This window comes from Mya arenaria, chromosome 11 (genome assembly GCF_026914265.1).
Source record: "Mya arenaria isolate MELC-2E11 chromosome 11, ASM2691426v1".
NCBI lineage: Eukaryota > Metazoa > Mollusca > Bivalvia > Myida > Myidae > Mya > Mya arenaria.
In genome coordinates, this window is record NC_069132.1 from 11,602,759 (window position 1) to 11,627,787 (window position 25,029).

General features: G+C 34.0%; 2 protein-coding genes across 5 annotated transcripts in view; one reads left to right on the forward strand and one right to left on the reverse strand.

Annotated features, from left to right (window-relative positions):
• LOC128208263 (uncharacterized) lies at positions 1-24,617 on the forward strand. 3 transcript variants are annotated; one of them, XM_052911761.1, is made up of 8 exons: positions 1-103; positions 3,489-3,663; positions 3,832-3,887; positions 4,707-4,836; positions 5,146-5,210; positions 8,836-8,965; positions 12,144-12,208; positions 20,731-24,616. In XM_052911761.1, exons 2-8 carry the CDS (start codon positions 3,513-3,515, stop codon positions 21,556-21,558), a joined length of 1,425 nt encoding a protein of 474 aa, XP_052767721.1. In that variant the 5' UTR covers positions 1-103; positions 3,489-3,512; the 3' UTR covers positions 21,559-24,616. The 3 variants fall into 3 exon arrangements, with proteins under 3 accessions (XP_052767721.1, XP_052767723.1, XP_052767722.1); XM_052911763.1 differs by having other exon boundaries at positions 12,144-12,270; positions 20,731-20,890; XM_052911762.1 differs by lacking the exons at positions 4,707-4,836; positions 5,146-5,210 and having other exon boundaries at positions 20,731-24,617.
• The window catches only part of LOC128208265 (U11/U12 small nuclear ribonucleoprotein 48 kDa protein-like), a 103,494-nt gene that overhangs the window by 26,195 nt on the left and 52,270 nt on the right, over positions 1-25,029 (reverse strand). The window lies entirely within an intron of this gene.

A 25,029-nucleotide genomic window follows, 5' to 3' on the forward strand; every position in this document is an offset into this window, starting at 1 on the left:
CGGAAGTGTCGGAAAAATCCGAACATAGCCGAATAATTGACGTAAATGAGAATAATTGACGACACAAGTCACTTATTCATTCAATGCATTAATATACAGACAGGTATATTGGTTTTCATGTTCATGTATTATTCAATAATATTTTTGTAACAACTGCATTTAAATGAACTCCGTCAGTAATTGTCACTGCACTATTGACTGGTGCCAACAGTGAGTGTGACTGAAGTCAGATTCTGAGACTGAGACTGAGACTGTTCACCTGTTAGTTTATTTATCTATATTGGCAGATGTCATACATGTCTGTACAACTTGGACATATAAAGCTATATGTTCACACCTCAATAAGTCAACTCATTTTATTAGAATTAGCAGCCTAGTCCTAGGTGAACGTCATAACCCAGCACACATTTTTGACGTCACTGACTCCAACATCAGTTTGACGTGGGAATTTGGTTTTGCATAGTGGTTCAACGTCAAAAACCAACGTTGAGGTGATGACGCAATTACGATTATTTTTTACCAAATCCATTTACACATATGTTATATTTAAAATATTTGTTTTCATAACTTACTTTTGATCACATAATAATTATTTACATTGGAGATATTCAAATGCAACAAATGGATGTAAAATTAACTTTATTTCTCTCAAGGGATGTAATTAATATGTTAAATCTAACCGTAAGGATATCGGTCTTATATTGTTTTCAATCTCTATCTTATATTAAAAATATATCGGTCTATATTTTTTGATCAATTCAAATATTCAGCTTTGTCTGGTAGCCCAAGTTTGAATATACGCCAAAATGAAATGCAGGTTTCACAATACTAACTATGTTTCCTAGGTTATGGAACACCAGATTATTTTGCCTCGTTGACACAAAAATTACAGGTATTTAGTGTGATTCAATTTTATGGAAACCTATTTGTCAAATGAAAATTAATTAGATAGACACCTTACGAGTTTCCCACTTTGAGATGACAGCATGATCTACTTCGGGATGACAACAATGATGTGAGGTTTCCACATCGCGTCGTTGTAAGATTTTGGTCGATTTAAGTTGGCAGCGATATGACCAGAATCCCGCCTCGAGCGACTTCGTACGGACGTCGGGTGTTTGCTTGGAAGTGTATTGTTGATATTTTGGCAGATTGGAGACGTCCATCTTACACTGTTTTAGGGATAACAAATGTTATTAGATATTAAAAATATCCCAGAATGCTCATAAGTTGCTGCCCATGCCATGCACTGCCTCAATATTCATGTGTTTGCCAACAATGTGTGCTTTACAGTCATTTAACTAAAGAAATTTAGCAAATATGTTATATATTACCTTTTTGGACATTTAAATAATGTGTACCATAGTCATTTCCTATCCTCCAATATTCGGTCAATAAGTACTCGACTATTTAATTACTTATTCTATTTCATCTAAAAATTAACTTAATTTTTTTTTAAGCTGCGCTCTCACAGATTTACCTTTTTGACAACTTTTTTTATTTTTTTGTCTTGGAATGAGCCATTTTTTATGTAAGCATCTGCAAACCAGTGATACAAGAATGCTGACAAAAGATCAGATCGCAGATTTTTATATTTCCGTTGAAATTAATGTTTTATGGCTAAAAGCGTTACATAAACGGTTTAAGAAAAAAACATAAAACATCAATTTGATCTGATCTTTTGTCAGAAATCTTATATCACTGGTTTCCATGCATTTTTGCATAAATTGGCTCGTTCCAAGACAAACAATACAAAAAGTTCTTAAAACGTTCAATTTGTGAGAGTGCAGCTTTAAAATATAGGTTAGGAAATCACTAGTTCCCCAATGTGTCACTGTCAGGGACACAAGACATTGTTTTGCCATAATACAGAATTATGCTATGCTGCTGCCAACACCATAATAGACAATTGATTCAACATTTTCAAAAATAAAATTGTTTATGATAAAAACCTTTGTAAATAAATCTCAAGTGGTTGTGCATGTTTTGCTAACTTGGGTGTTACCTATAGTGTCTAGTCCACCTTAATGGCCGTTAACAAGTCTTATTGACGATTTTATGACTCGAGACAGTGTCACATTAAAAAAATCAAAATAATAAAAAGTATCCCTGAATGCTCTTTATTGTAGCTACCTGAGATTAGGAAATATTATTTATAATTTATCCAAATTTTTTATACATAATGTTTTTGGCCCAGTTGCTACATGAAGGATAATTGTTTGTTTCAGTGTAAGATCATAATGTATTTCATCAAATGAGCTTTATTTCATGAGTGAAGTAGCCGCAAATAGGATGTTTTATTCTGGTGTTCACAAGGTGAAATCTTACACTGATACTAACTACACTTACTATTTTACTTTTTTAGAATTTGCTTCAGAAGGATTTCAAATGACATTTCAATTAATTGTTTTTCAGAAAAGCACACCAACATGTATGGAAAATGAAATATCACACACACACGCACACGCACACACACGCACACCCACACACACACACACACTCAAAACAATACCTCACATAAAAAGTTGTTGGCAACGGACCACCAGTCTACCAATTTCCATTGTTCACTCAATTTTGTTTTGAAAAGCACTTCTTTTTTTAACCATTCAGAATGTCAGAAGAACGGCTTTAAAAGTTATTCAAAAACAACAGCTATACCGGTGGTTTATATATGGTTAAAGCAAGGTTTATAAAACTGGCACAGTGCTGGCAGTGTACTTAGTGAGAAAATGGCACATTGTATTGAGTTCTGAAGAACTTTAATTTTATGCCAGAAAATGTTTGAAATTATGTTCAGCAACTGAATTTCACACATCTGATTTTAATAACCTATCTTTTTTTTTAAATACCTCTCTTCGATAATAGTCTTTTGAAATGTTGATTGCCTTCACGCTAATGCAAGTAAACAATTGTTTTGTCCTCATAAAACTGGTTTTCCTGCACTAATAATCACTTTGACAATAATGCATTAAACGCATTAAAACTAGTCCAATTTTCCAAGTAGGAAGGAAAATTTCATTTTAATATCATGCTTTTACATGACATTTTGTTTCATTATTTAATTTGTTACACGCTTGGGTCTTTGGGGACTTCAGCAAGTTCTTTCTCTCTTGGTAGACACATGACTTTAAACGTGATGTCCTACTAAGGTAATTGCCAATAAATAATGACCAAATAAGCTGTACATATTATTCTGTCAAAGCTAATGATGTTTAAGCATGAAATAATCACTGATTTATAACCTGGGTATGCAACCCAAAAAAACAGAATACCTAAATACATGTACAGCAATGCTCTTCAAGTGCTGATACATCTGTAGTGAGTCCGTCTATTAGTGCACAGATGTTTAATCTACACATTGCCCTATTTATAAAAAGTTGAACATAACTAGTTCTGAACCTCCAGGCTTTCAGTTTTAAATTTCCATCATTGAATATTATACAACATTGACCATTCAACCATGCCTCAGTCACATCTGTGTCTTGCAGGTTATGTGATGGCTGACCGAGGGTATGGTCATTGACAGACTCAGGGAGGTTTTTTCCACTGCCATTGGCCCCAATATGGAGGATGACCCCCAAAACACTGCCACAGGGTGCCTGGCTGCCATTGAAACAAAAACTGTAGAAACCATGACAACACCAGGATTAAGGATGAGTAATGGTAGGTATCAGTTTTAAAAAACATCATACAAATGTTATTTTATCAAGTATAAGATTGTGTACAAACTTTTTTCAGAATGTTCAAAGATTTGAATTATTTGTATATTACCAGTATTTGTTATTCAGTTTATATATTTAATGTTAAACCCGGGTTTGTGTTGTATTTTAGAAGACAATGTGTCTACGAAATATAGTAAAGATCTTCCTGAGGGCTGGCCATGTAAGGTAAGTGTATACAACAGGACTGGGATGGTACAGACCAGATAGGGCCTGCTTCTTAAATCTGAACGAATCTCACAGATGGCCTCAAGTTATTTTTTTCAACAACTCATTTGACCTTAAAGTTAATGATCTAAACAAAAAGAAGCATAGATTTGTGTACATAAAACCAAATATTACGGATATTTTGGCACTTTTCTAACTGGGGAATTAGTGGCCACGTTGCTTTTAATTGGAAACCCCATTTATAAAGGCTAATACTTTTTTAACTCTTCACAAATGTTTTTTTTTCTTTGGATGTTTTATTTCGTTTTGCATCAAGTCTCAGCCTATATAGTGCCCTCTTACTCACATTGTATTGAATAAAGGCTGTAATACACTCTATGGACCAATAGAGAGGTGTAAACATCACATTTCTTTCTGCTTTTTTATTTAATTTTGTTTCACCAGCTGCAATGAACTTCTAAATGCATATAAAAAAACATGTTATTTTGTAAAATTTAATGATACCTTGTACATGTGTGTTTAAGTGGTTCACATTGGCATATTATGGTACCTTAGTTTAGGTTATGTGCTTTTTCAATGTGTGGTACATATTGAGTGTTATGTAGAATGTTTTGTGAAAGATTTTGGTGTTATTGCATGTTATTTCTGTGTATTTCCTGTTAAGACACTCAGTTTTCAAAGAACTCCCTTATATACTGCTGTGCATTGCTCTTGTCACATGTAGCAACCAATAGCAACAATATGAAAATTTGTGTAACTTGTTGAATATCCTGCAAATATAATATATTTTTTACATAAACCTTATGCTTCCATTCACAGGTACGCACAACTTCTGGTGACCACAAACAGTCATTAGTGTCATTGACCGACTTCAACCTAACACCCTCACAGAGCTACTCCAAATCCTCACTGTCATTTTCTACACGACCAATTGATACATCCAGCATTGGTAAACATATTTATGTTAGATAAAAATGTCAACGAAAATTAATTATGGCGAACTGAATATTGAATACATTTGTCCATTGACCAATAAATGATATCAGGACAAAACTTCTCATTGAGCCTCCAATGTGAGAGTCAGTGAATGGAAATATGCAGATAAGCCATGATGATGTCTTAATGTCTTGTTATAACATGTGGCTTGTCTAAAAGGTAATCAAAAAGTTAATAATTTTTTCAGTAAGGGATTGGCAAATGCATGCATTTAAATTTCCAATATTATATGAGTAAATGCAATGTATTATCTGTATTCCAGAATCTGATGATAATACCAGCCAGTATCAGACTAGTCGTAACTCCAGAGGTCATTCCAGTAGAGCGGTAAGTCTGTGTCAAACTCAAACCAGACTAGTCGTAATACTAATCATAAATCAAGTGGAGCGGTAAGTCTGTGTCAAACTCAAACCAGACTAGTCGTAATACTAATCATAAATCAAGTGGAGCGGTAAGTCTGTCCAACTCAAACCAGACTAGTCGTAATACTAATCATAAATCAAGTGGAGCGGTAAGTCTGTCCAACTCAAACCAGACTAGTCGTAATACTAATCATAAATCAAGTGGAGCAGTAAGTCTGTCCAACTCAAACCAGACTAGTCGTAATACTAATCATCAATCAAGTGGAGCGGTAAGTCTGTCCAACTCAAACCAGACTAGTCGTAATACTAATCATAAATCAAGTGGAGCAGTAAGTCTGTTCAACTCAAATCAGACTAGTTGTTAGTCAAGTCATGAATCTATTGGAGCGGTAAGTCAGTTTCAAACTCAAACCAGACTAGTCGTTAGTCAAGTCATTAATCTATTGGGAGTGGTAAGTCAGTTTCAAACTCAAACCAGACTAGTCGTTAGTCCAGTCATTAATCTAGTGGAGCGGTAAGTCAGTTTCAAACTCAAACCAGACTAGTTGTTAGTCAAGTCATTAATCTATTGGGAGTGGTAAGTCAGTTTCAAACTCAAACCAGACTAGTTGTTAGTCAAGTCATGAATCTATTGGAGCGGTAAGTCAGTTTCAAACTCAAACCAGACTAGTCGTTAGTCCAGTCATTAATCTATTGGGAGTGGTAAGTCAGTTTCAAACTCAAACCAGACTAGTCGTTAGTCCAGTCATTAATCTATTGGAGCGGTAAGTCAGTTTCAAACTCAAACCAGACTAGTTGTTAGTCAAGACATGAATCTATTGGAGCGGTAGGTCAGTTTCAAACTCAAACCAGACTAGTTGTTAGTCAAGTCATGAATCTATTGGAGTGGTAAGTCAGTTTCAAACTCAAACCAGACTAGTCGTTAGTCCAGTCATTAATCTAGTGGAGCGGTAAGTCAGTTTCAAACTCAAACCAGACTAGTTGTAAGTCCAGTCATTAATCTATTGGAGTGGTAAGTCAGTTTCAAACTCAAACCAGACTAGTTGTAAGTCCAGTCATTAATCTATTGGAGTGGTAAGTCAGTTTCAAACTCAAACCAGACTAGTTGTAAGTCCAGTCATTAATCTGTTGGAGCGGTAAGTCAGTTTCAAACTCAAACAAGGCTAGTTCTTAAATCTAGAGAAGCGGTAAGTCTGTGTCAAACCCAGACTAGTTGTATGTCAAGTCATAATTCAAGTGAAGCAGTAAGGTTAAGTCAAACTCAAATCGGACTGGTCAGTATTCCAGTCATAAATACAGTGGAGCAGTAAGTATGTACCAAACTCGAACCATACTACATGTACCTGTAATTCCAGCAATGAGTCCAGTACAAATTTTTATGTTCAGTGAACAGTTTTACCCAATTGCCTAACATTATACTCAGAGGGTAAATTAAAGTAAGTCAAATTGCTAATGGAGTTTTTATTGCTTGTTATATGGCATTCACTTTTTGTGTCCCTGACTGAGTTGAAAATGTAGTCATTGACCTTTGAAATACATGAGAATATACTTGAATTAGTCATTATTTACATTTGCTTGATTTGGTTTTGTTTCTTATTTTATGGTCATTTTCAAAGCTTCCATTGTACCTTTTTTCATGAGTGTTGTGCGACTATTTTAAATTTAAGTAAGTTATTCTTAGCTTTACAGTTGTACATATTGAATGTTTTAAAGAAAGCTTTGTGAAAGATTTTGGCATTATTTCATGTTATTTCTGTGTATTTCCTGTTATGCAGCTATCAGTCTTAGAATAACTGCCGTATATAGACCTAAAATCCTCTCTCTAATTAACTGGCATATAATGACTAGTTTGCATGTTGACTAAGCTATGGACACATTTAACTGAATGAAAATAAATACTGGCAGACATGTGGCTAGCGGATTGTTCCAGAATATTCTTTGTGACCTTGATTGGTTCAAGGTTTGTCTATATAATGCCTTGTAAACCTTCCATGGTCATATTCTTATTTTGGTTTTGTGATACTCAAATGGAAACCTTTGTGATGATAAGGATTTCAAAACTGTTTTCTGTGGCAAAACATTATGACAAATGCTATTCATGTGATGCTGAAGGAATAAATTATGAAGTAGGAGTACCGGTATTTCTTTGTTATGTTACAGCTAGGAAACAATAATCAGCTTAAAGGCTGGGTAATTATTATAAATGAAATACCAGTTGGCAATGAATTAAGCATATAAAGTAGAGATGTAGGGCTTAATTGCTTGCAAGAATGTCGAGATCTTTGTTACCTGAACTGATATTAACGCAACTCAGATAATTTGTGTAGGGGAGGAAGGGGGGATTTATGACCAATTTTCTCATTCAACAGCTATTTACACTGTTTTCTAGCTCCAAGCCAATCATCTGGGGGATTAAATGAAATTTTGTTGCTGACAGCAGAAACTTTTTTCTGACATGGAAGCTCAAGTCTTCATAAATGAAAATTACTGTATAAAATGGAATTAAAAAATCATATATGACATATTTGAGATTAATAATATCTGTAATGTGTTTCCGTTCTGGAGAGAAAAATCCGACCCGAGGGTACCTGCGTGGTCAGGTAATGAGGCTTGCCAAGTTACCGGCTAAGCAGGGAGCCCGAGGGTGAGATTCTTCTATCAGGAACAGACACACATGAAAGATATTTTTTCTAGCATACCTTGAATTCCATTTTTTGGTGAAAAAATACATAGAAACACACATTTATGTACATTTCACCAAAAATCGAGTGCGATGATGTTTACTGACCTCATAACGCTCAGTAATTTTTATTCACTGTATACGTCAAGAAGTTCCTTCAATATCACATCTTTTAAGGGTTAATTTGTTTTGAAGATATTTTTTTGTAAAGTTAATGTTTATTGATCATACCTATTGAAATCTCATAATTATGGTAACATAAGGTGAATAATAAAATAAATAAAAAGTATTACATCACAGCGCGTGACTCATCTGGCATGGGTGGGTGCCAAATGGAATTTTCCAGACGGCCAAATTCACCGGAAATGCCTATCCTGTGTGCTAGAAAAATCTGTTCAGTTCTAATATTATAAATAAAGTACACATGAATAGTGGCCATTCCTCCCCTGCTATCTTTTTCTACTTCCCTCTTTGCTCTTATAAATTACAGCCCTTGTTATGATAACAAAATTAAATCAAGTAAAAGATCAAAGATAATTGTTTAAATGATCAAACAAAATAATATATGATTATTTCCACAATTGGCATATGAAGATTACTGTAACAATCATAGTTTGTTTATAGAAACAAAAGACCTTGGTATTCTCCTAGTTTGGTGTCCTCATCAGATTCATGCAAATACTGACACTTCGACCATAACTCGATAAAATGTTAATTCACATGAATTTTAGTACACATGTATCAGATGATGAAAATATGGACATGTGTAGCAATGTTGTATCTACGGCTTTAATAATTAACATCCAAGTGCAGTGCTCTTCTCATGTGTAGCAACCTACAGCAACAATATGGAAATTTGTGGAATTTAGTGGAATATCCTGTAAATATAATATATTTTTTCCATTCACAGGCGCGCACAACTTCTGGTGACCACAAACAGTCATTAGTGTCATTGACCGACTTCAACCCATCACCCTCACAGAGCTTCTCCAAATCCTCACTGTCATTTTCTACGCGACCCATTGATACATCCAGCATTGGTAAACATATTTATTTTACAACACTTGTGAAACAACTTGTTACTATTTTATCCTTATCACATTAGTTAGCACAATCTTCTGTGAGAATGCAGTCTTATGCTGTGATGGGAACTCGCTTGTCCAGCTTGGTGACTATCATCCAAACTCATCAGTGCCTAGTTTCAGTCATTGAACTGAGACAGCATGGTTAGAGGCAAGTGTGCTGACCGCTGCGCAAGATGGACAGCTTCTGAATTACACACCAACTGATGTCAACAGATTGCACAGCATCATTTGAGTTACAACTTTTTCATGAAAACCTATTTAAAAGATTACTATTGTTGTCCATTGTTAGAAATGGATTAATGTTCTATCAATATCTGTGAATTGAAAAAAATGAGGGTTGTGTGATATTACTGTTGTACCTCCTTCTATAAATTCAGGTATCTACTATACTACTGTAACCATGGTCCTGCATGCCTTGTTTCTTAATCTTAACACATTGTTGACAAACTAAGAATAAGGAGAGCTATACCACTCACCCAAGCGTCGGCCTTGGCGTCACACCTTGGTTAAGGTTTTGCATGCAAGCACTTTTAAGTCAATATCTCAGTAAATACATCATGTATTGCATTGAAACTTTAGATGTGTATTCCCAACTATCTAACCTACTAAATTAATGAAGTTAGATAACACTTATTTGAATTTAATGCAAATAATAGGCCTTTATTATTTGACTTAGAAATTCTGGTTAGGTTTTGCGTGAAGCACACATAGGTTAATATCTCAGCAACTGCTTGAGGTATTGCATTGAGACTTGATACAATGGTACTCAACCATCCAACCTACTTAATTAACCAAGTTAGATGACTCTAGTTTGCATTTAATGCAAATAATAGGCCTTTATTATTTAACTTAGAAATTCTGGTTAAGGTTTTGCGTGCAAGCACCCGTTAATTTCTCAACAACTACTTGAGCTATTGCATTGAGACTTGATACAATGGTACTCAACCATCCAACCTACTTAATTAACCAAGTTAGATAACTGTAGTTTGCATTTAATGCATTTAATGCAAAATAATTGCCCTTTATTATTCGACTTAGAAATTCTGGTTAAGGTTTTGCATTTAACCACATTGAAGTCAATATCTCAGCAAATACATCATGTATTGCATTGAATCTTTAGATATGTATTCCAAACTATCTTACCTACTAAATTAATGAAGTAAGATAACACTTTTTAGCTCAACTATTCAAAGAATAAGGAGAGCTATACTACTCACCCAAGCGTCAGCGTCACTCCTTGGTTAAGGTTTTGCGCGCAAGCACACATAGGTTAATATCTCATTAACTACTGGAGGTATTGCATTGAGACTTGATACAATGGTACTCAACCATCCAACCTACTTAATTTACCAAGTTAGATAACTCTAGTTTGCATTTAATGCAAAGTATTGCCCTTAATTATTTGACTCAGAAATTCTGGTTAAGGTTTTGCATGTAAGCACACATAGGTTAATATCTCAGCAACTACTGGATGAATTGCATTGAGACTTTATAAAATGGTACTCAACCATCCAATCTAAACTTTACACACAGGCTCCCAACCATTGAACCTTCTTATTTAATCAAGTAAGATAACTCTATCTTTCATATTATATAATTTTTGCCCCTTTGTTATGCGACTTAGAAATTCCCAACCTAATTGAATAATCAAGTTAGATAACTGTGTTTTGCAAATAATGGCCCTTTATTATTACACTTAAAAATTCTGGTTAAAATTTTGCATGTAACCACATTTATGTTATTATCTCCGCACATCATGTATTGCATTGAAATCTAATCTAACAGTGATCCATGCATATTTCGCCAAAACTTTTCAATCCTTACACTGAAAAGCAGCGGAATAGTCGAGCGCGCTATCTCTGTGACAGCTCTTGTTTGAATATAATGCAAATAATAGGCCTTTATTATTTGACTTAGAAATTCTGGTTAAGGTTTTGCATGTAAGCACACATAGGTTAATATCTCAGCAACTACTTGATGTTTTGCATTGAGGCTTTATACAGTGATACTCAACCATCCAATCTACTCAAATAACCAAGTAAGATAACTCTAGTTTGCATTAAATTCAAATGATGGCTCCTTTATTATTCAACATAGAAATTCTGGTTAAGGTTTTGCATGTAACCACTTTTAAGTCAATACCTCAGGGAATACATGATGTATTGCATTGAAACATTACACATTGCATTGAAACTTTACACACAGGCTCCCAACTATGAACCTTCTTATTTAATCAAGAAAGATAACTCTATCTTTCATATTATATAATTTTTGTCCCTTGATTATGCGACTTAGAAATTCTGGTTAAGGTCTTGCTTGTTAGTACACATATGATAATATCTCAGCAACTACTTGATGTATTGCATTGAGACTTTATACAATGGTATTCAACCACCCAACCTAATTGAATAAGCAAGTAAGATTACTGTATTTTGCAAATAATGGCCATTTATTATTAGACTTAGAAATGCTGGTTAAATTTTGCATGTAACCACATTTATGTTAATATCTCAGCACATCATATATTGCATTGAAATCTAATCTAACAGTGATCCATGCATGTTTCGCCAAAACTATCAATCCTTACACTGAAAAGCAGTGGAATAGTCGAGAGCGCTGTCTCTGTGACAGCTCTTGTTTAAAGTCACAGTACTTTTGAGTTAGTTTGAAGGTAAGAATGACATTGAAATTCATCTCGGAGGTTTGAGACTTGACTCTTTATTAGACATTCTAGTTAAACTAAAACTTACTTAATCAAATTTCATGCATATATTTGAAGTATTTCCTAAAATTCTTTCATGGCTATTTTCTTTCTTATCAACCATAAACAGTGTATGCTTTGTTTTCTCTGATACAAAGGTCAATGAAAATTAATTAAGGCACACTGACTGAATTCATTTGTCCATTGAGCAATAAGTGAAATCTGGACAAACTTCTCATTGAGCCTCCACTGTGAAGGTCAGTGAATGGAAATATGCAGCTAAGCCATGATGATGTCTTAATGTCTTGTTACAATATGTGGCTTGTCTTAAAGGTAAACACATAGTTAATAATTTGTTCAGTAAGGGATTGGCAAATTCATTGACTTTTCCAATATTATAAGAGTTAATGATATGCATTATCTGTTTTCCAGAATCTGATGATAATACTAGCCAGTATCAGACTAGTCGTAATTCCAAAGGTCATTCCAGTGGAGCGGTAAGTCTGTGTCAAACTCAAACCAGACTAGTCATAATTCCAGAGGTCATATCAGTGGAGCGGTAAGTCTGTCAAACTCAAACCATACTAGTCATATGTCCAGTCATAATTCTAGTGGAGTGGTAAGTCTGAACTGAAACCAGACTAGTCATATGTCCAGTCATAATTCTAGTGGAGAGGTAAGTCTGAACTAAAACCAGACTAGTCATATGTCCAGTCATAGTTCTAATGGAGAGGTATTAAAGTCTGAACTCAAACCAGACTAGTCATATGTCCAGTCATAATTCTAGTGGGGACGTAAGTCTGAACTCAAACCAGACTAGTCATATGTCCAGTCATAGTTCTAGTGGAGAGGTAAGTCTGAACTGAAACCAGACTAGTCATATGTCCAGTCATAATTCTAGTGGAGCGGTAAGTCTGAACTAAAACCAGACTAGTCATATGTCCAGTTATAGTTCTAGTGGAGCGGTAAGTCTGAACTCAAACCAGACTAGTCATATGTCCAGTCATAGTTCTAGTATAACGGTAAGTCTGAACTCAAACCAGACTAGTCATATGTCCAGTCATAATCCAAGTGGAGCCGTAAGCCTGTGTCAAACTCAAACCAGACTAGTTGTAAGTCAAGTCATTATCGAAGGGAAGAGGAAAGTTTGTGACAAACTCAAAACAGACTAGCTTTTATATCAGTCATAAATCTAGTGGAATGTTAAGTCTGTGTCGAACTCAAACTGGACTAGTCGTAAGTCCAGTCATAATTTTAGTGGAGCGGTCAGTTTGTTTCACACCTAAACAAGACTACCAGTAGTCTTAAGTCCAGTCATACATCCAGAGGTAAGTCTTTGTCAAACTCAAACTCGACTAGTGGTAAATCCAGTCATAAATCTAGTGGAGTGCTGAATCTGGTCAAACTCGAACCAGACTAGTTGTAAGTCCATTCATAAATCTTCTGGATTGGTAAGTCTGTTTCAAACCCAAACCAGAATAGTCATAGTACAAGTCATAAATCTAGAGGTGCTGTAAGTCTTTGTCAAACTCAAACCAGACTAGTCATAAGACAAGTCATAAATCTAGAGGTGCGGTAAGTCTGTGTCAAACTCAAACCAGAGTTGTTGTATTTCCAGTCATAAATCCAGTACAAATTTTATGTACAGTGAACAGTTTCACCGAATTGCATAACATTATTCTCGTAGGATAAATTAATTCCTTGTAACTCCAATTGCTAATGGAGTTTTTATTGCTTGTTTTATGGCATTCACTTTTTGTGTCCCTGATTGAGTTGAAAATGTAGTCACTGACCTTTGACATTCATAAGAATATACTTTAATTAGTCATTATTTACAGTTTTGAATGAAAAAGTGTATGGTACGGTGGTACAACTTAGTTTCAGTCGTAGCCCATGAGTCCTAACAGATGATAATAATACAGCTTAGAATTACTTATTTAAATTCAAAACATTTCGCAAAACACTCGTAAAAAAGGGTCCAATGGAAGCTTTGAAAATGTCTATAAAATAAGGAACTAAACCAAATCAAATATTTGAAACTGTTAAGTATTTTTTAATGTTCTTGTATGTATTTATTTGTAGAAGACTATGGAAAATCTCAGACAATTTTCAATCAGTCTGATTTGTTGAGATATCCTATTTCATTCTGAAAAGTAAACCTCAGTTCTCCCGATAGGATATACAATAATATAAGCTGAGATTGAATAACATATCATAATATGTGTTTTCTATTTTTCCGAATCAGGAACACAAATCGGGTCTTGATAATAATTATTTTTGAACATTTCCTTGGTGTCTTATAATATTATAGCAATCATTCTGTTTTCAATCAAATGTTCAGTCATACAGACACTATTCAGGCTCTCAAGCAGGGCCTTCTTTTCCTGCTTTATCCTATTTTTTTGTAAGGCTCCTACTTTTCCCTAATTAATCCCCCGCCAAGAAGTGGGGAGGGGATTATTAATCCCCTGCCATGGAGTGGGGAGGGGATTATTAGTCCCCTGCCATGGAGTGGGGAGGGGATTATAGGAATGAACTTCATCCATCTGTCAGTCCGTCCGTCTGTCTGTCCGTCCGTCTGGCTGTAACATTTTGTGTCCAGGCTATAACTTACTTATGCATGGATGGATTACCATATTACTTGGTACAAATGTTGTCATCATTGAGACGATGTGCAGTGACCTTGACCCGGGTCCATACCTCATAGGTCAAGGTCACATGAGACATTTAAAGGTCAGAGTACACATGCTCGTGTCCGCGCTCTGACTTACTTATGCATTGATTGATTACCATATTACTTGGTACAAATTTTGTTCTCATTGAGACGATGTGCAGTGACCTTGACCCGGGTCCATACCTCAAAGGTCAAGGTCACAAGAAGTTTAAAGGTCAGAGTACACATGCTCGTGTCCGCGTTATAACTTACTTATGCATTGATGGATTACCATATTACTTGGTACAAATGTTGTCCTTATTGAGACGATGTGCAGTGATCTTGACCTGGGTCCATACCTCAAAGGTCAAGGTCATATGAGACATTTAAAGGTCAGAGTACACATGCTCGTGTCCACGCTATAACTTAATTATGCATTGATGGATTACCATATTACTTGGTACAAATTTTGTCCTCATTGAGACGATGTGCAGTGACCTTGACCCGGGTCCATACCTCAAAGGTCAATGTCATAAGAAGTTTAAAGGTCAGAGTACACATGCTCGTGTCCGCGTTATAACTTACTTATGCATTGATGGATAACCATATTACTTGGTACAAATGTTGTCCTTATTGAGACGATGTGCAGTGATCTTGACCTGGGTCCATACCTCAAAGGTCAAGGTCACAGGAGACATTTAAAGGTCAGAGTACACATGCTCGTGTCCACGCTATAACTTAATTATGCATTGATGGATTACCATATTACTTGGTACAAATGTTGTCCTCATTGAGACGATGTGCAGTTACCTTGACCCGGGTCCATACCTCAATGGTCAAGGTCACACATGACATTTAAAGGTCATAGTACACATGCTTGTGTCTGGGCTTTTTACATTTAGCAGTGTAGGCATGTCAATTCTTACTAAATTTATTGACCTTATACATTTCATGTACTTTTAGCAACAATAACTGAATTGATCCAAGAACTCGAACCAATTGCAAGTGTTAAACAAGTTGCACAGATTGATACTTAGCGCACTCTACCAAGCATTATCATTATGTGCAACAAGCTTAATATTTAAAAAAACAATGGACACAAATGTGATAATATATTCATAACATGTGTTTTCTCTTCAAAAGCAATAATAACAATGTTATGTTGTCACCACAATATATATGTATCACTTTATCAAAAATACTTAAGGCTTGCTTTATCATCAATGTTATAAATCAAGGACTCATTTTCCTTCCTATTTTTAGCCAAAATTACCTTGACATTGATCTTACCTTCACTACACACAATATGAAAAACTTTAACAAATATCTTTTTATAATATGTTCAAATATCCAAGAATATTTAGGTTACCGATCAAACAACTTGTATTTCCTATATTCTCACTCTTGACCAGTGTTTTTGTACAATTTTGGTCAGATTCAACGTACCAGTCAGGTTGCGAGAAAAACAAAATATACTAAAAAACAACGACGGGGGATATAGCCGTCCTTTGGCCTGCCTTGTTTTATTTTGAAAAAGCCCTGTTATCCCTACTTTTTTTGTAACAAAAATAATAGAAAAGTTTTAACAAAATGCATTGCTTGAAATAATCTAAATCTTGATTTTAATAAGAAGCTATTTCTAGTACATCACAATTGATAAAAGGGTTTATTATTCATTTATTTGCATCCAAAAAGGTAAGATAAAAGCCAAACTAATCCTACTTTTTGCTCTTGATATCCCTATTTTGCCCTACTTTTGCAAAAAAATCCTCCTACTTTTTTCCCTACATTTTTTGTTATTGGTCACTTAGTATTGTAAACAAAGCCCAGGGTGGTTACTTTAACACTTGAACATAAGCTGATCATCACGATACAATTTAAGAAATGTGAATTCCGTGATAGAATAATGTGATTAACCTGACAGACTTCCCACTCATCGCTGCTAGTCACATCAACCAGGTGTTATTAACCATTAGTGCTTACCATCGATGGCCGTGGTGGTGTAGTAAACAAATCATTATAGTAATGCATCAGAAAAGGTAATGGTGGTTGGTCATGCAATGTGAACTTTCTATGTTTTCAAAAAGTTCATGTACCTGCTGCTCAATTCTATGTAAAATGCAGTATTATTAAGTTGTTTATCATATATGACGTTGCCATCATGAAATAAAATCACAAATAACATCATTAATGCATTCGTTTCTAAGACAAAGCAGAGTATAGTTTGGCACGCTTGTTGATCTAGGAGAGTTATAGTGCACAATAAAGTGCCATTTTATGTATTTTGTGCCATAAATCATCAAATTAGTATTCAATATATGAGCAGAATGTCACATTTGTTGTCATTCGATCAAATTTATTAAACTTGTTTTCTAAAATTCATAAAAAAAATCATATTGAATGACCACTTGTGTAATATCCACTTATCCACTACTTCTCTCAATCATAATTTTGTTCCATGTAACAAAATCTCAGATAACCATTTTGAGGTTTTGAAAATGTATTTCTTTATTTAATTGAAATATTCTGAAAATATAAGGTACTAAATAGTATCAGTTTTGAATTTAAATAACATTTTAAATTCTTAATCCTACATCCAGTACCGGGTATTCAGAGTTCTGTGAAAACAGCATGGAACAAGGACTTGCATGCCAGTAGCTTCACCATCATTGATCTGATAAGTTAATTTAGAAAACCAAGCAATACATATGTAGAATATGATTTTAATCAGACTGTGCCATGGGACCTGAAATCACGAAAAATTTATATATCAGATATTGGAGTACACAACTTAATTGAAGCGGTCTTTGGATAGTTTTCTGTTGTAAAGATACAAATACATTTAGCAAAGCCATTTTGTAATTTTATAAATTGTCCGTGGTTACCTAGGTTTTGAACTCTGTGAGTTAAAAAGAACAATAGCATTTTTGGGGAAATAAAAGTGTAAATAAACTGAATTATCTGTATATTTTTTAGTTATCTCCCCTTAACCTGATATTTTTTGGAAACAGGTACTTGTTTTGACCATATCTTGAAAAATACTAGAAATATAGGTGCATTTACAAAGAGCCATAATCCTGTCTGGCATATTTTAGTTTTCTCACCTGAAACTCCCCTTATCTGGTAGATTTTGTAAATCAGAGTTTGTCCAGGCCCCATCTTGGATATTTGTGAATTTCAATTGAAGCTTTTTTATTTCATTTCTTGAAATTTAATTAAAAAATTAATTCCCTTACCTGCCCATATCTTTCCATGTTATGATATTTTTTTCCAACTAGTGTATAATAATGCTTCAACAATTTACCTTCTGCAAGCACATTGTCTTAAATTTTCTGCCTTCTCATAGAATATGGGTAAATGGGGACCATCCATCACCTCCAGCAATGTTCTAGTTGTGAGTAGCAATCCTCATAGCAATGAAGCAAAATTTTTGCAGTGGTCAAAATGTCCTTGATTGGTACTCATTCCCAGTGGACATAAAATAAACTTTCTCATCACTCTTTGAAAGAGTTATCCAAGTCAGTAAAGAGTTGTCACAAGGTTAAAGCATACTCTGTTTTAAAGATTCCAAATACCCAAAATTTAAGAGTTCTGGATGTGGGATGTTTAGTTTGTTTTTATGTTTCGGCCACTCAAACATCTGAAGTGTTACATTGTCTATTATCTGTGTTAAAAAACAACAATCATTTCCTGGAACTGGCTTTGTGTTGGGTAATAGGTGACTAGATTCCATTGCCTTAGGTGGATGCTTTAATAGCAAAAATAAAAACAGTAATGGGAAAAATGGCCTACACATTCAAGTCATTGACAAACAAAGAAAATGCTTTTTGTAAGCAATTGTAAGGGAACTAGTGATTTCACTAAGGATGATGCTATAACTATAATTATTTATAGTCAAGAAGGATTTCTTTCTACATTTTTAGATTCTTGAAAGATAAAACCAGCTGATGGGTCTGGATTGTATTTAGCCTGCTTGAAGGGAATTGAACATTATTTTAGATAATATTCGAGTGCACGACCGAGGCCACTAGACACCTGTCAGATGCCGCCTCATGCAATTCTGGAAAAATGTATACTTTTATACTTCACAGATAAATATGAATAACTTCTATAACCTTACATAACAATTGCTTTTACCGATAAAATGTTCAATATAATATCTAAAGTCAATGCATATTCATGCAATCCAGAAAGCATGATGTCTCTAGATTATAGCTTCACGTGATTCTTTTCTGCATGCATGAGCAGCCTCCTTCACAGTTGGCAGTATTTAAAACGTTTAGCCATGTTCAGTAGTATTCAATATGTGACTGATTTTCATTGCAGTAGACCTCTATGACAAATAGATATAATTTGTTCTCACTTGACTTATCTGTAGTGGACCTTGTAGACAGCAGGTTACTTCATCTAAGGTAAAGAAAATAGTAGATATATATGATCTTTTATGGGATTTTGTAAAGTTTGGAATAAAATTTGACATCAAACTGTGACAATTTAATTGTATTATTCTCTATTATTTAATTATTGAATGTCTAATTTTTTCTTTTTTCAAATGTAAACACAGTTTCAGCTCTTAAAATTTTACGAAAACAATGAATGGTTGTGTGAAATGTAATTTTGAACATGAATTTATAGTTATTTCAAATTATTATAAAACAAAAAATATTTAAAAAAAATATAAACAGTGAACAATTTGTAAACAAGTTAAGGAATAATGTATGAGAAAACAGTATAAATTTAACATGTTGCATATAGTTTAATTCGATTATCAAAAATTATTTCGGTCGAAAAAGGTTTAGTTTTTGCGCAAATTTCTTACTCAATAATATGACAAAGATAATTCTTTGCTAAACATGTGCATGATAACTGAGGCATAATTTGAACCATGTTTCATTTCAATGTATATCACCTTTTAAAGTTGAAGCGAAAATTTTGTACAACTAGATAGATCCGTAACTACATGCTTGAAGACATTAAGGCAATGGCAATAACCTGACTTATCGCATTAATGATGTTATGGGTTTTTATTATTATTATTTCCTCTAGAGTGTTAATAATACTATTTTAGGATCAACAACTGCTTATTTATATACTTTTAAGGTTTATTTGTAAGAGGTTTGGGCTCAGCAGAAGAAAAGATTTATTTTTATCTTCTTCTGCTGCTCAAATGTAGACACTTGTGTTTCATAAATAATCAGATACCACTTCCAGATCGCCCTATGTCCTTTCATCCAACATCTTTGCTTTGTTTAAAAATAAAAACAGTGGAATTGAAATTATTCAAGTTTGTTTAGGTGTGTGTTTTTTTTAAATTATGTTGCTTTTTATTGGAGAAATTTTATGAAAATGGGGAATTTCAGAGGCTATTTTTAGGAAGAAAAAAACAGGGTTCGTTGCTTAATTGTTTTCTATAAATTATTTACCAATGTCTTTCGGTTTGAAAGATTAGTCGCATAACTGGTGTATACAAGAGGCTCGTGATGAGGTTTTACGTCTCTATAGATGATAACTAACTGAAAATATGTTATGTTTTAAAAATAATTTAATATTTTGCACTGAAATATTACATTTGATGTGTTTTCATAGAACTTTATTTTATAAGGAAAGAAATTAGCAAATATCCAGAAAAATTCATTTCATAACGTGCATGTTGTAGGCTTGCCCACTTGACTATAAACCAATCAAAATATTAAATATCCTTTATTTCTTCGACATAATTCATTAAATACAATATTTGATTACCCAGGTAATCTGAATCTAAGTCATTTGTCTAACATATAGGTCAAAATTGATTTTAAACAGCTATCACAAAAAAATACTATTGGTGTTTGCAGTTTTGTATCATACAACGAAAATTGTGGATTTTTCAATTTTTCTGTTCATTAATGCAACAATTAACACCATATAAGTTGAAGTCCAATTTTAACAATCTACAGAAATAGAGCTGCTTCCAAGGTATGACTGCTCTATTTTTTGTAGTTAGCCAAAATGAAATTCTATCATATACTTAGTAATCATGTCAACAGCTGTGTTAAAGTAACTGATCTGGTGGTGTAGGTGTCTGCCTCACTCTCAAGATTGTTGTCATGTGTTTGAGCCCAACCAGGAGAACTCAATGTTGGACACTAGTATTTGCTTCTGCCCAAGATTATAATTATATGTTAACAGATTTGGTTACAATCAGGTTAAAAGGATAATATTATTAAGTATTAGTGGCATTTGTGTTAGAAATAGATTCACTCTAGTAGATGTTTGTTATGTACAACTAAGAGAAGGTATGTGAGTTGGCAACATTCATAGCCCTGTTTATACTGTGTATGTGATAGTGTACCCAGACATAATTCACATGTGTTGTTCTGCTTGCAGGGGTCCATTAAGCGGTTGAGTTCTCTATCCGATGGCCAGCCTAAGAGCCATCCTACATCCAGTTCCACAGTTTTCACCTTAAACAATTCTGTCAACACCGCCTGTTTCGAGGCAGCGATCCAGGAAGACTTTGGCCATAGGTCAAACATTGATATCGGTCATTATATCTCCAAAGTCAGAAATCTCAAGTCTCGAAAGCATAGACTGTTGGAACATGGAGGACAAAAACGAAGAGAAAAAATTCTGAGACACAGTAGCGCCTATGTGCAATATGAACCAGGTCCATTAAATAGCGCAAGCTTCATCAGTGAACAGCAACAGCTCTACCAGGATGCCCGCTTGAATTCGGCGCGCAGTCGGACCATGCCTTCACAGGGTCAACGATCTTCGATATCAAGTGCATCCCCAAAATTATTATGTTCAAGTCCAATTTTTAGCAGAGATACACATCCTTTTGAAAAAAGCAATACATACGCATCTTGTAGTACTCGGGCTGTGTCCCCATGTAGAGGTGCCTCATTATCGGAAACTGAGATTTCACAGGGAACCAGGTCTAGTAAACCGTCTTCTGATAAATTAGATCTTGACATGAAGAAGTATAGATACAATCAAACTGCAATGGCTTTACAGCAGTCTGGCCTAATGAAAACAACAGTAAAAACAGCAGAACTTTTACGAAAAAGTCGATTGTTGCAGCAAGAATTAATTAAACTTCGAAGAGAGACGACTTTTTTTGTGCATTCAGTGTTAAACAATCCAGAAAATAAACATCTCAAGGATATATATTTTCGGAAAGGAAACAATGAAAAACCTACCGAAAATGAGTAGCTCAGTTTTTGTCCTTCTACCATTATACTTATATCTTGTAAAGGACCAAAACTTTCAGAAGACTTTATCTGTTTTGAATACTTGATATACTCAGTGTAGTTTTGTTACCTCATGATGGTCAGTGATATTTTGTGTTGTTCTAAAAATCATTGTGATTGTCAAGGTATTTGTAATGTGTTTATATTCATAATTAAGACTTCACAGGGTTGTAGTGCACGATGGTTGGATGTGTCGCGCAAAAGGTCCAGGCTTTTGTCTCAAAGTTCAAGGACATCATGTTGCACACTTCTTAATTCCATAGCAATACTTTGTATCTCAGTCATGTCTTTTTAAACATTGATAAATGATCACAGACTTGTTAAGTTCCATTGGAATGTCTGTTGTGCATGATTTTTTTTTCACCTTAAAGGTCAAGGTCACATTTGGAGGTCGATGTTGCATAATATGAGACTTACGCAATACTTATAATCTCAATCTCATTTTACCTGTTAATGGGAATTGATATTCACAAATTTGTTGAGCATAATTTGAAAGCATTTGTTAGGACATAATTATGGGATTTTAATCAATATATTTCAAAGTACTAATGACTATCTGTTTGAAAGTCCCAATCAGGGGCATTAGTCATATTATTATGACAGCTGTTGTTTTTTAAATGAATAGTAAAAATATTGGTGTTGTGTAACCAACTAGTTGTACACTAAGGTATAGGGATGTATTTATGATTTTAACAGATTCATTGTAATCATATGCTGATGTATATGCTCATTTACAAATAAATTAGCTCAGTTTTGTTATAGTGTATGGCATATTTTGTTTTGTGTGTCAAATTTTTATCCAGCTCTTCACCTGTGGCTCCTTTAAAGCAGTCTTTTAATGATTTTTAAACTTCCTTAATTTTGATTATTAAAGCATTTTTAGCTCAACTATTTGAAACACATAGGTGACAATGTACTGTACAGTGGTTTTATTATTAATTCAATGTAATTTCTCTTGCAAAACAAAAAGTGAAAGTAATGGTATTTTTGCTTTCCATTTAGAAGTAAATTGCTGTTACTGTATCATTTGAAATAATCATTTATTGTTAATGTTGCTCAAAAAGTAACTGAAATATTGAGCCCTTTTAATATATGATGTACGGATACTGGACTTACCGAAATACCATTATTTACCGAAAGACAGATAAAATTACCGAAATACGCATGATAGTTACCGAAAGATGCCTTCTAATGATTTTTTTATTGTTTTTGTATCAATATTATACAAATACATCACCAAACCAAATTTTAGAGAAAAAGATCAAAATATAATGATGTTATAGGCAGTTGAAATTTCAGTTTTTGAGATCGAATTCCGAGTGCCGACTCCCCAACCGAAAGACAGATAAAAGCTTATTGTTTGCTCAGTAAATCAGTTTGTTCCATGAACATAACTCAAAATAATTTGTCAAACATATTTAGTAATAGCTTTTCGTTATGCTTTTGACTAAAGTGTCTCTTTCAAAAAATATGAAGGTCATCGTAATGGATATTGTTGAGATATTTAATGCCGAGAGCTAAGCAAAGGAGCTACTGGTAAATTGTATGAGTAGCTTCCTTGCTTAGTGCTTGCCATTAAAGGGTAGTAATTGGAAAAGAGGTGTACTCAGGAAAGTTGTATCCCCTGTGTCAGTGCTTCAAACCAAGCATGTTAATGGACCAAGAGCTCTCTTCAGACTCTTCTTAAAGAACTAGGTTATCGCAACGAGTATCTTGCATCTCACTGTTTCTTCAAGACTTCTTATAATTATGTGTATTTAACTGGGAATTACAGTTGCTTCTATCTCATGTCACTTATGGCATTGGAAACACAATTAAAGTTGTGATGTGTCATGGCGGGGTCAAGCCATCATGCAGCCAATAGCGGGCAAACATTGATAATCTCATATAAACAAACAATCATTGTTAACTAAAAGGTATTTTTTATATTGAATGTATTAAAAATTTCAGTTTAAATTTCCATTGAATGGTGCTTTGAAGCTTAAATTGTATCTTGGAAACTGGATTATTCAGGCAAAATGTTGTCATCAGATGTTTATCTGGGTTTTCTACATCTTTTTCCTTGAAATGTATTTTTCTTGAAATATTAGATCAGTATTGATTACAGACATTGTCTTTTAAACAAAAATGTTTTCATATGTAATAATATGGTATCTTTTAGAAACATTTTTAGAAGCTCTTATCGTTCATTTAATGTGTATGAAAACCTGATTGAAGTTTTATGTTCTAGGTTTGTTGTTGACTATTATTTACAGATATAATTTTGCCATTCGACTGATGAACTTAACCTATGATTTCACTTAATTTGGGAAATTTTGCCTGTACCACAGTGATATTTTTTTGTTTCAGAATAAAGAACTGCAAACTTCTTCAAGGACATAGAAACATTATTAATTCTAACTCTTTTCATATGTTGTTACATATTATGAGATGCCTATTTTATCATGATTTGTTGAGACTTATCAGTATAATAAAAATGATATTTCACTGTGTCATTGCACACAGGGCTGGGACCCAATTTCTATGAAGTCATTTCTGAAATGACGTTATGTTCGCATATAATTAGGCACACTTTTCAAAAAAAATACAATTAACTTTTATTTTGAATTATTTTCTTCACAATATATTCAACCTCGTAAACAGCAAAATTCCACATTTTACCCGTCACTGCACAGCTTGGGAACTATAGTTTCCCATGCTCATTCAATGAAATATATTGTGATCTTACACTGAAACAAACAATTATTCTCTATATTATGATGAACAGTTTCGTTAACTATTGTCCCAATTGGCAATTAAGGTATTCTATGTTTTGCATGTACTGGGTTAAGGGCTATATTATAGTTTATTTCTGTTTTAATTTTCACGAAGCAAAAGCAATTAGTGCTTGTTCATTCTGTAACACTATTTGTTATTATTTGATGAATTATATTGATGTTATGTGTACCAATATGAAATTATATTGAATAAGCAATGATGTTGCAGTAAATGTGACTAAAATATGTTTTTTCTCTTTTCTTTACCCATAATGCATTGGTTGATAGTATGTTGTCCATCATTATCATCATCATCAGGGCCATGGCTAGTGGCTTTTAATAAAACAAACAAAATGTAATAACGATATGGAAGGTTATTATTACTGAACTTGGGTGTTGTTAGGCCACTGAAATTTGAATAGACCTAGCCTAGGGCCTACTCCGATAGTTGCTAGATGCACTAACAGAGAGAGTGTGTGTGTATGTGTACCATTCAATTGCTTTGGGTTCAAGGGGTCCTCATGTAATTTTCTTTTATGTTACACCACTGACCTATAAAAATGGATAACTTTTGTGAATTTGAAAACAAAACACAATAAATCAAAATATATAAACACTTTATGTAGTTTTTCGCAAGTTTACACTATCAGATACCCATGGCTGACCCATTCTTTTGC

Bases quoted from the DNA above. Each gene is read 5' to 3' on its own strand.
- LOC128208263 (XM_052911761.1), top strand. From the start codon at position 3,513: ATGGTCATTGACAGACTCAGGGAGGTTTTTTCCACTGCCATTGGCCCC. The intron at 3,664-3,831 runs GTAGGTATCAGT...GTTGTATTTTAG, and splicing joins AGGATTAAGGATGAGTAATG to AAGACAATGTGTCTACGAAA. The intron at 12,209-20,730 runs GTAAGTCTGTGT...TTCTGCTTGCAG, and splicing joins AAGGTCATTCCAGTGGAGCG to GGGTCCATTAAGCGGTTGAG.